General features: G+C 31.4%; 1 protein-coding gene across 5 annotated transcripts in view; it reads right to left on the minus strand.

Annotated features, from left to right (window-relative positions):
- Positions 1–493: 493 nt before the first annotated feature.
- LOC100167336 (synaptic vesicle glycoprotein 2B) overlaps positions 494–12887 on the minus strand; it is a 90411-nt gene continuing 78017 nt past the window's right edge. For 3 of the 5 annotated variants that reach the window (XM_029487791.1, XM_003247228.4, XM_003247229.3), the window contains exons 2-14: positions 7198–7371; positions 4399–4458; positions 4172–4276; positions 3464–3625; positions 3224–3386; positions 3034–3155; positions 2733–2971; positions 1951–2120; positions 1796–1892; positions 1560–1728; positions 1338–1497; positions 1105–1232; positions 494–1030 (exon numbers count right to left, since the gene is read on the minus strand). In XM_029487791.1, the coding sequence (XP_029343651.1) occupies positions 975–1030; positions 1105–1232; positions 1338–1497; positions 1560–1728; positions 1796–1892; positions 1951–2120; positions 2733–2971; positions 3034–3155; positions 3224–3386; positions 3464–3625; positions 4172–4276; positions 4399–4458; positions 7198–7231 (1665 nt within the window). In that variant the 5' untranslated portion in view covers positions 7232–7371 and the 3' untranslated portion in view covers positions 494–974. Of the gene's footprint in view, positions 1031–1104; positions 1233–1337; positions 1498–1559; positions 1729–1795; positions 1893–1950; positions 2121–2732; positions 2972–3033; positions 3156–3223; positions 3387–3463; positions 3626–4171; positions 4277–4398; positions 4459–4833; positions 4947–7197; positions 7372–7574; positions 8101–12887 lie in introns of those variants that run through there. The other 2 variants (XM_001948055.5, XM_008188878.3) reach the window with 2 other exon arrangements.

The raw sequence follows: 12887 nt of genomic DNA on the forward strand, positions 1-12887 counted from the left end.
AAGAAATAAGGTATTTTATAATTTATACTTGTTTAATGTTTCAGAAAGTGTATTTATATTTTGTTGTCAAGTTTTATATTGACCTATTTCATAGTAGATAACTAATTACCAGCACTATTCAGCCAACTTATTTAAAAGATAAATGTCAAATGTCAGATAACATTAATCAAGTTTTGACATTTATCTTTTAAATCAGACTTGTAACAATTGATGAACATTTTCATTGTAATAATAGTAACAGTCATAATAAGTAATCATAATTAAATAAATAGGACATTTTTAGGCTAGTTGCATCACTGCATGTCCAGGACAAAAAAATGTGTCAAATGAAGATATAATATATTCCAGGGCTACGTTTTTATCACACATCGCCACTACTTTGACCATTCAGGATTATATTTGTGTTAACCTTCTGTAACTTATACTTACCCTTATCCAAATTACATTAATTTTTATAAAAGTTATAAGAGATAAATAACTGTTTATACTTTTATTTGGTTTACATAAAACTTTTAATTATGACTAAACAAACATACAAAAATTACGAATAGCATCTAGTTTGTATATATGTAATTTTAACACTACAGTTTTAAAGTAACTTAACTAAATACCGGAATCTAAAATATTAAGGTTAACAGTATATTCACAAGAAATTCACAGTAGAAAAAAAAAAAAAAAATTATAATAATAATAATTAAATAAAATAAACAATAGTATATTAGAAATTTTGTCTGGAAAATATCTATACAAACATATGTGTACTAGCATACACATATTATACATATTATACAGTAAACAACAAATTAATACAATTATATTAAAATAATTTTTTTTTTCATATATATATAAATAAGTGTGCAAATTATGTGTCTATAAAGGCTTTAAAACTAACAAAATGTCATGTCAATAAATGAAAATAAAATAATAATGATAGACTTAAATCTGTATATTATATAATCTTTTCCATAAATAGGTCACGTTAATGGTTCTCTTGTGGTGTTAGGCAACAATAGGCACAAAAGCCCTCCACCTAAATAGAAAAAAGAAATAGTTTTAAAATATTTACTGTTTTCTGAGTATTAATATTGCATAATTGTGTCATACCTATCAGGAGCACAGCTACAATGTAAGTAGGTAATGGACAATAGAGATCTAGCAGCGCAGCGATAACAATATTTCCAATAATACCTCCCAGTCTGGCAGCTACCATAGATATGGCCATTCCAGTAGCTCTATCGATATTAAAAGATGATGATTAAATATTTTCCATTGTAACTTCTTATCTCAATGACAAATGAAATTATATTATGACCATTAATCATTTATTATTGTACTACCTTAAATTTGTAGGAAAAATTTCTGTGATTAAACAATCCAAAGCAGCATTACCGCAACTAATAGCACTACTAAAAATAGCAGATACTATTAAATTTTGTCTTTTACTAGTGATAAGTGACAAGCCAACAGCACATATTCCAGATGCCATTGTACTGAATACTAAATAAAAGAACATTTTTTAATACGTAATATTTATAGACATTGAGTTAATTTTAACTTACCTAAAAAGAATTTTCTGCCCAATGTGTCCATTCCCAACACGGCAAATATATTGCTAGGAATGGCAGCTGCTACTGTAATAAATGATTCGAGGAAAACACCGCTTTCGATTTTGTCTGAACATAAGTCCACATGAGAGTGTGATCCTGTTTTAACTACAAATTCAGTCACCTATACAATCAACAAATAAATATAAACAGTTATAATAACTTATTAGTAACTCGTCAATGCTACATACTTCACAAACGAGTGCTTGTTCACTACCATTATGGGCTCGAGCATATTCGTCAAATCTATTAAATAGCTCTGGGAACCACATCATGAGACCATAATAACTTTAAAAAAAAAATTAGATTACTTTTCAATTTTCAAACAATCATAAACTTAACATACCCAATATGAAAACTGAGGTTGATCACTATAGATATCCACGTATATTTCAATATTGGCGGCATAAATATCATCTTAGTATTATGAGCCACTTCTTCAGTCATACTTTTAAAAGAAGTAGTTTTTTTAGTGTCATGTTCAATCGCATTAGACTTGGTTACCAGTGATTTAACCTATAATTTTAAAATTATAAAAATTTATCATCAGATATATTTTTTTCGACTTCACATTTAAATATTTAATGTAAAATTATAAATTTTGGTTATATTCAAGTGTTGGGTTTAGTTTGGCTGTGTAGTTATACAAAATCATTTAAACATAAATGTTCATTTTGAACACTCAATTCAATAGTATTTTATTTCTAGTAAATTTGAACTGAAAAAATAATTTTTTTCCACACTTAAATGACAAATGTGTATGGCAAGTCTTTGCTCTTTTATGAACATGGCAATTTACCATATACATAATTTTACTCGTACATTAATTTAATTTAATTTTAATTCTGCAATAATTATAAATAAATTAGATCTACAAGTTTTAGAAATCACAGCCAATAAAATACATTGCAGGACATTGATATTAACATGGATCTGTCTCTTTTGATGCTACTTTTTTAAAATATAAATTGAAATAGTCTTAAACTCGTATAAACTCATATAAACTCTTAATTTTTCTTAATATTTAATCCAATAAACATAATTTAATATCTCGTTACTATTTTAAAATCAATTTTAAATCAAAATATAGGATCCACACTGACTCTATAATAAATAAATTAAACTTACTGGGTACATTTCTGGATCATTTCCTGTATTGGTAGCATATATTTGCTTGAATACTTCTAATGCTTTTTTGTGATCGTTACGGGTCAATAGAAACTTCGGACTTTCTGGTAAAAAAAACAGGAACACAGCAACAAGTACGCTAGGAATGGAGCATATGGCCAAAAATATTCTCCAAGAATTATATAAGAACGTAGGAGACCTGTAGCCAATATCTTGTGGTATGATGATCCATGCCAATGCTAAATAAATTACATAATATTAAGTTTAAAATTATTATTACAATATTAGTTTATGTACTTACATGCTACAAACAAATTTCCGAGTGTCCAAAATGCTGCCATTGAACTCAACATTGAACCACGTTTGTTCTTGGGCTGGAATTCGGCAAAGTATGACCATATTACTGGGCCACTACCACCCAATCTAGAATAATTAAAAAGTATGTTAGAAAATATTTTATTTATTGATTTATATCGGCCACATTCACTTACGCAGCTCCGTTTAAAAATCTAAAGAACATGAATACACCGTAAGACTGTGCAAAAGTGGATGCAACAATACACAGGGCGTTCATAAAACTGATAACAATTAATACTTTACGACGACCCAATGCATCAGCTAACGAACCCCAAATGTATGCACCAGCCATCATACCTAGAACATATCATTATTAAATATTACAGTCATTAAGTGCATGGTAAATATGGGCATTAAAATATATTCGCACTAACCAATGAATATAATTGAATTTAGCCATCCTTTGGAAGACGTATTTAGCTTAAGATCACATTGGGCTGATGGTAATATGAATGACATGCATATAACATCCATTTCCTCACTGGTGCTGACGAAACCACACACGACCAACAGTAAATAATGGAATTTTCCATAACCTAAAGATACAAAAATGCTGATAATTAAACTGACAATTACTTACAAATACAGAATAGAATTGTATTGTTATTAAAAAATATATAATAATAACAATATAATCAATTATATAATTTTGGAGATATTAACTTGACCTAACCTACCTAACCTGTAATATAGAAAGATACTATATTTATAAAAATCTTTACAACATTTGAATGTTAAATTAAATCGAAAAAAAAAAATAGAGAAACCACAAATTAATATTTTTAATGATTAAAGGTGAAATTCCACCAATTGACCTGGATGTAATTATTGTGATTGTAATTTATTGTTAATCACTGATCAGTGATCACTTTACTTTACTTTATATTATTGTGGTGTGATTTTATTTGAATGTTCTAAAATCATGCACATTCGATTATCGATCACATTAGCTATAACTGTTATAAAAAAAACTAATATAATATATAAATTATTATGTACCTAAAAATAAAATATAGATTATAGATAATCTCCTGTAAAATGTTTAATTAATAATATGACATAACATCAGAATTTGCAATTACCAGTGAGTTCAATAGCTTGTTCGAAATCTGCCACCTCCTTGGTGGGGGGAAACGAACCATTTTCGACGGCGTCTAATTTTTTTTCGTATCTGTCTAACGTCCCGCCTGAAAACAAAGACAAAAACGCCACATGACATTTAAGTACACCGCAGCAAAATAACGCAACATTACAATATTATACAACACGCCGTAAAAACGTGAACGTCCGATACGGACTAGGTACTTACTTTTGATTTTGAGATCGATAGTTTCTTGGTTTTTTACCCTGCCATTATTGAATTTCGTGTCTGGAAAAATGATTACAAATACAATATTACGTTAAACCGTCGATACTTGGAAATCGGCGGACGGAAATCGCCGTCGTTGATGGGGATAGACGACTTGGTGGAATATTATCGTTATGGTGACTGAAAAATAGTTTAACAACGATAGGTGCGCGCATATTTTGTTTTACGCGACACGACGGAACACGCCTAAGAGGAAAAACTCGCGTATGGTTTTCCCTCGGAGCAGGGGTATGTGATTTCGACTTGCAGGGAGAGTTGTTTCGCGGGTCGTCTCGAGATGATGCAGCAGGTGTGTGCGTGTGAAGAACGCGGCGAAGAAAAACGAAAATAGATACGCGTGTGTACATAATAATATATGACTGTAGATTTTTTTACCGCCGCCGTTGGGAGGGTCCATATCGTTGTAATAACGACCGTGGCACGTCAAAGGCCGAATTCATCAACGACTGCAGTTGGTTGAGCCCGAGAGACACCACGACGCGCCGCCGCCGGTTTTACTACTATACACGATATTATTTAGTGTGAAGTGTATGTCACATAATAATAATAATAATAATAATAATGACGACGATACGCGTATAATGTGGCATGTGCACTACAATTCGGTTTAATACGGTCTATGATAGTGATTTTTATTCGGTGTGACCGCCGCCCCAGCCTTCACGACACGTCGCGTACAGGACCAAAGTTCGAGCGGTCCGTTCAATATTATAATAATAATAATTATTATACTTAGAACGAACGTCGTTGCGCCACCGCTGTTGTGGGTTGAGAAGAAAAATGACAAAGAGAAAAGACGACGACGACGGTTGTGCGAGTCGGAGATTTAAAAATTGTCCAACGGAGTCATATCGTTTTTTTTTTTTTAATATGGCAGTATTTTATTATTAATCGACGATAAGAACCGAACGGATTTTCGATATCGTTTAAAAATCAATTGGGTGTACGCTGAAAATCTGATGATCGCGAACAGACACGATCGTGCCCCGCCGAGATAGCTAGCTGTCGAAATAATAATAAAACGATCGTTTTTTCTTCTTCAACTCCAGCAATATTGCTCGCAAACACGCGATAATATTATTACTATGCAATGAGATAAGAATATACATAGGAGAGAGAGAGAGATTGAGAAGAATCCGTACAATGGCATTGTTTTCGTGTGCATGTTATATTATTATGTTTGTATTATATTATTTTTTTTCGCTTTTCGATTATGATCGAGCCGGGCCGAGAGCATACGGATTCACGTGGAGGCGGCGAGGCGGTGGCAGTGGTGGTGACTATACAAGTGGTCCGAGACTTTATTACAATACAACCATGAATGGGCAAACGACATGACATTATATCGACGCCCCAGTTCAAAACTGCAACAACTCGAGTTATAACAAATTCAAGTTATGTACACCATCTTATAGATGATCTTGTAACGATTTCAGTTCAAGAACACAATAAAATATAGTTAAATTATTGACCACGAGAGAGCATTTTCAAAATTATAATTTACATTACGTTACATAGAGAAACAATATAGAAAACACATTATACCCAACAAACCAATTATTTGGGTTGTTGCAGTGTTGATCTGGGGCGTCGATATTATACTACAGTATTATACGCATGAGAAGCGGGTGTGTAGTATTATATTAATATTGTATGAGGTACCTACCACTATAATACGCGTTTTGGAGGAAGAAGAAAGAAATTACTATGCGTCCAAACCGACAAATAAACGAACATCGACTACACGCGGTTTTAGAGGTGGCCGCAATGTGTATCTCAATTCGTGGCCGCAACCGAGATAATAATTACCGGCGTAGGACGTAGGTACGTTGTAACAATAACGGTTTTTGTTCACTATGCTTAGTTTTTATTATGCTATATTTTGAAAACTGTAACGAAACGCGTCACAAGTCTCAGACCCGGTTTGTACGGCGACATTAAGGTATATCGTGTGCCTATAATACACTCGTCTATATTATACCGCCAATTAAAATGCTATTATGACACATATGAATTTATTACAATCGTTACATGTCATATGCGTATAAAATATAATATTATATAATACTAATACCACGGCGTTCAACAGTTATTCCTAATAAATTTATTAAAACACGTTAAGCGAAGTTCTTGTTGGCCGAATTTCAAAAAATAAAAACAGCATACGTAATTAATTTATGCAGATACACTTACGACGAACCGCATGTAAAAATGTTACCTACGCAAGATAAGTGTCACAAAATAATCAATCGGGGTTTTCGGTAGGATCGCGAAGAATAAAGTTCAAGATGATTAATGGGTACAACGTACCTATTATAGTAATATTTCAAACGACGATTTTGCTGATCTTTTACGGACACGAATCGTCGCGGGGTTGTCTTGTCTTGTTGTATTTTTTGCGCAATATGCAGATAACTTGCACTAATTACTACTATTTAGCTACAGGTACCAGTGTACCACGGTAACCATCGGTGGTTTTTAACTTGGAGGCGTTTGTGGTAACGTACTTACAGTGCAATTTTAAGACACGACCCAATGACTTACTACGCTGTACATTCCGTGGCTGGTCATGAGATTTTTTGAAACCGGGCAAAAAAATCAGCGTCAATGTCAAATTATATATTATCTCGTCACGTACATAACAACGTTTGACGGGGAAAAAAAGAGAGGAGTATAAACATTTTAAACTCGCTATAGTGTCTGTTTAATTTACTATGTAAAAGTAATTTTTTTTTTTACCTGGACTGTTAGATCCACTATGATCTACCACCATTTTAGTGTTATTGGTCGGCGAAAACCGGGCCAAGACTCAGGACGTGCTTGTATCTGTCGGATATCATAAAACTGGTATCATAACTTATCTCTGACCGGTCGTGTAGATGAGAGGTATTCCGGATGCGACGTCGATTTCATCTGCAAAACACATCACAAATTCAAAACGCCAATCAAAAATATTTGAACGAAAACTCGCGCTTCCGACCGACGGCACGCCGAATTCTCGCTTTACATAATATCAGTATATCACTATCGTAATAATTTTTTTAAACAAAATCGAGTTTACATAGTATTATTATTAACATCATCAAATCGTTATAATATTAAAATATAATACGTACGTCGTACGGCGGGGTACGTCCGCCATAATATTATTTGTTTATAATACTGAAAACGGTTTGCGGGCGGAACGGCGAATTTTTAGACTTAAACGTTGGTATGTTAGGTACTCGGAAACGACGTTCGGACGGACCCGACCAACGAGTGTACGACAATAATAATAATATTAATACACACGACGACCGCGTTGGATGCCCGTTGACCGACACCACACTACTACTACTACTACAACTGGTATAATACTACTACGGGTGATGTCTGCTCCGACGACGACGATCGCGACGACTGCGACGGTACACACACGTGTGTGCGCCTTATATTATATTATACTATGCACACACACACACGCGATAATATTGTTATTATATACAGTATTATTATTATTATTATTTACACGAGCGCTCGTAGTATATTATATTAATAATAGGTGCAAGTACGCGCCGCTGAGCGTTGGATCGACACGCGTCCGTCGGCCGGGTTCATTAGAATGTGGAATGAAAGGCTGCCTGTGCGAAGAGCTGCTGCTGCGGAACGAGATTTATTTTTATTTTTTTTTTTAAATTTTATTTTTTTTTTAAACGCGGTGAGCGGACGGAGTGTGCAGAGAGTGCAGACCTTGAAATGGACAGCCGCCTCGGGCCTCGTACGAAAATGAGATTGTCAATCGAACTCCATACGCGCGCGTATATAATATAAATATAATATATATATTATATAAATACGCACACGTACGCGCGCACACACACACACACACAGCACAATACACGTGTGTGAATAACTACTCGTATAATGGCACACGCTAATGCGGTTTTACACCGGATATTTATCGCGTTGCCGGTCGGAGGATCGTTTTTAACGGACCCACTTAAAACGACAACAACGATATTTCGCACATCGGTATAATATTGCTATGCTGTGCAGACGAATATCATCGATCATGTTTTAACATTTTGATACGCACACGAACGAAGTGTGTATAATAACATAATAGGTATTATTTTTTTTTATTCATACATACCTATGTGTGTGTGGCGGATTCCTAAGCGCAAACTCGATTTAGATCGGTCCGATATTATTTGATTTTAAAATTGTACGGTGGCCCGCGGACTTAAGAGCCATTATCGGACATCGAGATTATAACACTATGCATACGCATGCGATTGCCAAAGAAGACGGATTGGCTGCTGAACATAACTAATAAGTTAAGAGCAAATGCGAACTAAAATAAAAAAATAAAACGCGAAGAATCGAAGTTGCGAAGGATGTTGTCATTTTCACAACACCATCACGTGGTGCCCATTTAAAATTACACTTTTTATATAGTTATTATTCGAGTAACATTACTTTGCTTATCGTTTTTTTATATGGTTAAAAATAATAAGAAAATTTAACATTTAAAACTACACGACTATACTGCTTGAACAATTTTTGTAGTTGATAAATATATATTTATGTCTTAGGACGATAACCATAACGTAAATTAATAATTTCTTTAAAAACTATCACTTATACAGCTACAGCATCTCTAGTACTATTATAATAGTAGTCGGTAGAACCATAATTTATCAGATAAATAATGAAAACGTCATAAGAACAATATATTTCATCTGAAGTTAAGTTCTGTAATTCTCTTTGAGTCATATAATTAAATACAATACAAATATTGAATTATTAACCAACACCTATTAACGCTCGAATAATCCATTAATATATTTCAAATAAATACATTTTTCGATGTACAATTCCGAAATCAGAACAATAATATTATAATTTTTTATTTTTATAATTTTCTGCGACTCGCATTGACGTCGGAATAAATAAAATTCTGGCAGAACACCATATTACATCATTAATATAAACAAGTTTTGTAATACAGAACTTAAATAAATAAAACAAATAGTTAAATTTTATATAATGGTATGTATTTATTATCTAACCATAATAATCAGAACAATTGATATGGAAAAGTAGATAGTCCTTTATCTTAATTTATTATACCATGTTTACTTTCTAAGTAAACTTTGTATTTTTACATTATTACGATACAGAGCGACACAAATAGTTATGAGAAACATAATTTATAAATAATTCTTCACTTTTAAACCCAGAATATTATTGGATTTTGAACCCGTATGTTAAATTGGTGTATTTTCAAGAATAAATTTCATAAACATTTTGTCATTTAATTACTTCTAATTAAAATGTAAGCTGATTTAAAATAGAATAAACTTAAATATAAGGTAATACGAATAACTAGAACATTAGAACGAAAAATTATTGGACATTAATAATTTATTGTTATTTATATTATGTTAGAATTTACAGTATTAATGAATAGTTAATCACTTTTAACTGATTCAAAATATTTTTATGAAGCAAAATTTAAAAGTCAAAGTAAGCAACTATTAAACTGCAGTCAGACTATCGGATTAGGATACATAGGTAATACATTTTGTAAACGCAAAACCTAAAATGTTGGGGAAAAAACATTGTTAACAGATTAAATTGCCAACATTCTTGTCATCAACTATTCGACTACTGATTTGTATCTTGTCCCCTGCCGCTTGGTTCTAAACTTAAAAACGTATACGATAGGTAGTCTAAGACTTAACAACTAAGGCTATTGTTTTTTTATTTATACAAATTTATTTAATTTTTTTTTTTAATAGAATAAATTCAGATAGTGTTGCGAATTGGTTGATTCTAATATTGGTTTAAGGACATAATAATATAATATTCAACATTGGCTGGTTATATTTAAGAATATTAACACGTAATAAAGCAATAAATAAGTTTCGCAACTAAAGTTTGAGTTGTCACTTTGTCAGTCGTCAGACGCTTACCGAGCACCGTTCTCAATATTTATGCTGAATTTTACACTAAACACAACAAAAAATTACTCATTCTATTTTCGAAGCTGACAACGTATTATACTAATATACTATCATAGTATTTATTGTTATAAAGTCAACACAAAATTTGAACTGAATTGCAATAAAAATTACTAAAAGTCGAGTATAAGTATACAAAATAATAGTAGTAAACATGAAAAATAATAGTCGTTGATAAGTCTAGACTAATAAAATTTACGATTAATATTAGAATGTTAGAAAAAAGAGACGATTGACCTTCAAAAAAAAAAAAAAAATTATGAAATAGTCCCTGAATAGCAAATGCAAATCCAACGCCCAAACAAATAGGCGAAAAACGTTACTCGTGAACACGTTTTAAATTTCCTGCAATTTGTGTTTCATAGACACCTGGATGAACTAACCTGTCGAAAAAATAGGTGTAACAAAACAAATTTTTATAAAATGTTCAATCATGAAATAAAAAAAAAAAGTAATTTGTGCATTTCCTGTAATTAACCAGTCAAGTCATTCATTCACCATTCATCCCATCGAACATAATCGAAAATAGATAAATACATAATACCATCTAATTAGCATGTTTGGTGTGACATTTTAGGTTGATGGTATTGCGTTTTACAATTTTACCAAAAGGCTATAAATCATGATATATATTATTATATATTGTCCCAATACATTGTAATTTATTACGAACCCATTTTGTCTGCACAATAACTGAATTACCTACACTTGATTACAAAATAATGAAAATGAAAAGTCGCTTCATTTTAATGTGTAATATGTGAATTATTGTGAATAGTCAAGTTAAATTTTCATCAAACATAATTATTTTAACAATAGAATAAAATATTTAATATTATCCCATTCCAATAAATAGTAACATTAGAAAATTTATTATCTCATGTTATAGGTACCTTACGTACAAAATCAATGTAAACCGAACTTAAGGAATCTACACAAATACCTGGGCTAATAGTCGTATGACAATAGTATAAAAACGTATATAGATAAATATTATCATACTATAGACATTTGTCTCGAACAAGAATAAAATATATACTTGTTCACTATCAACAAATTCGTATAGAGCAAAGAACGAATACTACAATACGTACCACAAAAAATTATCAATGTAATTTCATAATATTACATGAAATAGAACACTCCTTCAACGTCTGTTTCTTCCCTCCCATCACTGCTTTGATTATGTAATTAGTAATTTATCCTGAAAGCTGATTTCCCTGTTTAATCTGTTAAATTTGTAATCAAATTAACATGAAATATTATTTGCGGTAATCGTTGAACTGTCTCAGTGTTTATTTAGTTTGTAATCATTAATCAAATAGTTTAGGCATACACTATTTATTAGGTAATACATTTAGTAACATTAAAACATGTTCTTGAGAAATTTTTTCCAAAAATAACACGTTTACTTACATAGTATATAATAATAATTATTACTATATTTTTTGAGAGTCAAAGACTATTAAAACATGTTCTTTAGAAATTTTTTCCAAAAATAACACGTTTACTTACATAGTATATAATAATTATTATTACTATATTTTTTGAGAGTCAGACTATTAAATTAATTGACATGGTTCTTACTACTCAATAAACAGGAGAGCTATAGGTACAGACATATTCGGGACCAACTACTGTACATAAACTAATGACTAACATAATGTCGTAAAAGCATTTTTTTAAGCATTAAAAATGAAGAACAAAAACTATGTTCTTCTCACTTCTATACGACTGTGATTTTTGTATAATATTAAATATGCATAATATTACTCCTACAGTTCTACTAAACATATTACTAGCAACTGAAAAAGGTAAAACTTTAAATGGAAATTGTAACGTTATGGATGCAAATAATATGCATTATATAAACTAAAGCTGCAAAAGCCAAAAACTAATTTAGAACAAATTATTGGATTTTTAAGGGTGCGATAACATAGGTAGGTAGTAGGTAGGTACTGAGATTATTCGTACATAATATTATATAGGTCACAAGTCACAACTCACAATAATAAATTGTGTTCCACACTTCAACCCAACCGACTTTTAATATTTGAATGTTGATTACCATATGTTTTCGAGAAGATTTTTGATTTTTGAAACATAATAAATAATAACATAACCTAATAACAAATTTTACAACGATAGCTGATAATAACAGCTGTAAAACTCGATCATAAATACCACCTGTATACAGTAATAAACTTATAAATAATAATGCATTCAATATGTCTCATTGCATACAAAATGAAATGCATTAGTACGAATTCAATTATCTTTGTCGAATAATTAAATAAACACAGTCCAAGACTTCCCCAACAGCACATAAACTAACAAATACAATTGTTTTTTTTTTCCTTTTCTTTAAAATATGTAGGTAGTTCTAAACAATGGTGTGGTTATAATAATTAAAATATTATCTAC

Source organism: Acyrthosiphon pisum, chromosome A1 (assembly GCF_005508785.2).
Source record: "Acyrthosiphon pisum isolate AL4f chromosome A1, pea_aphid_22Mar2018_4r6ur, whole genome shotgun sequence".
Lineage (NCBI taxonomy): Eukaryota > Metazoa > Arthropoda > Insecta > Hemiptera > Aphididae > Acyrthosiphon > Acyrthosiphon pisum.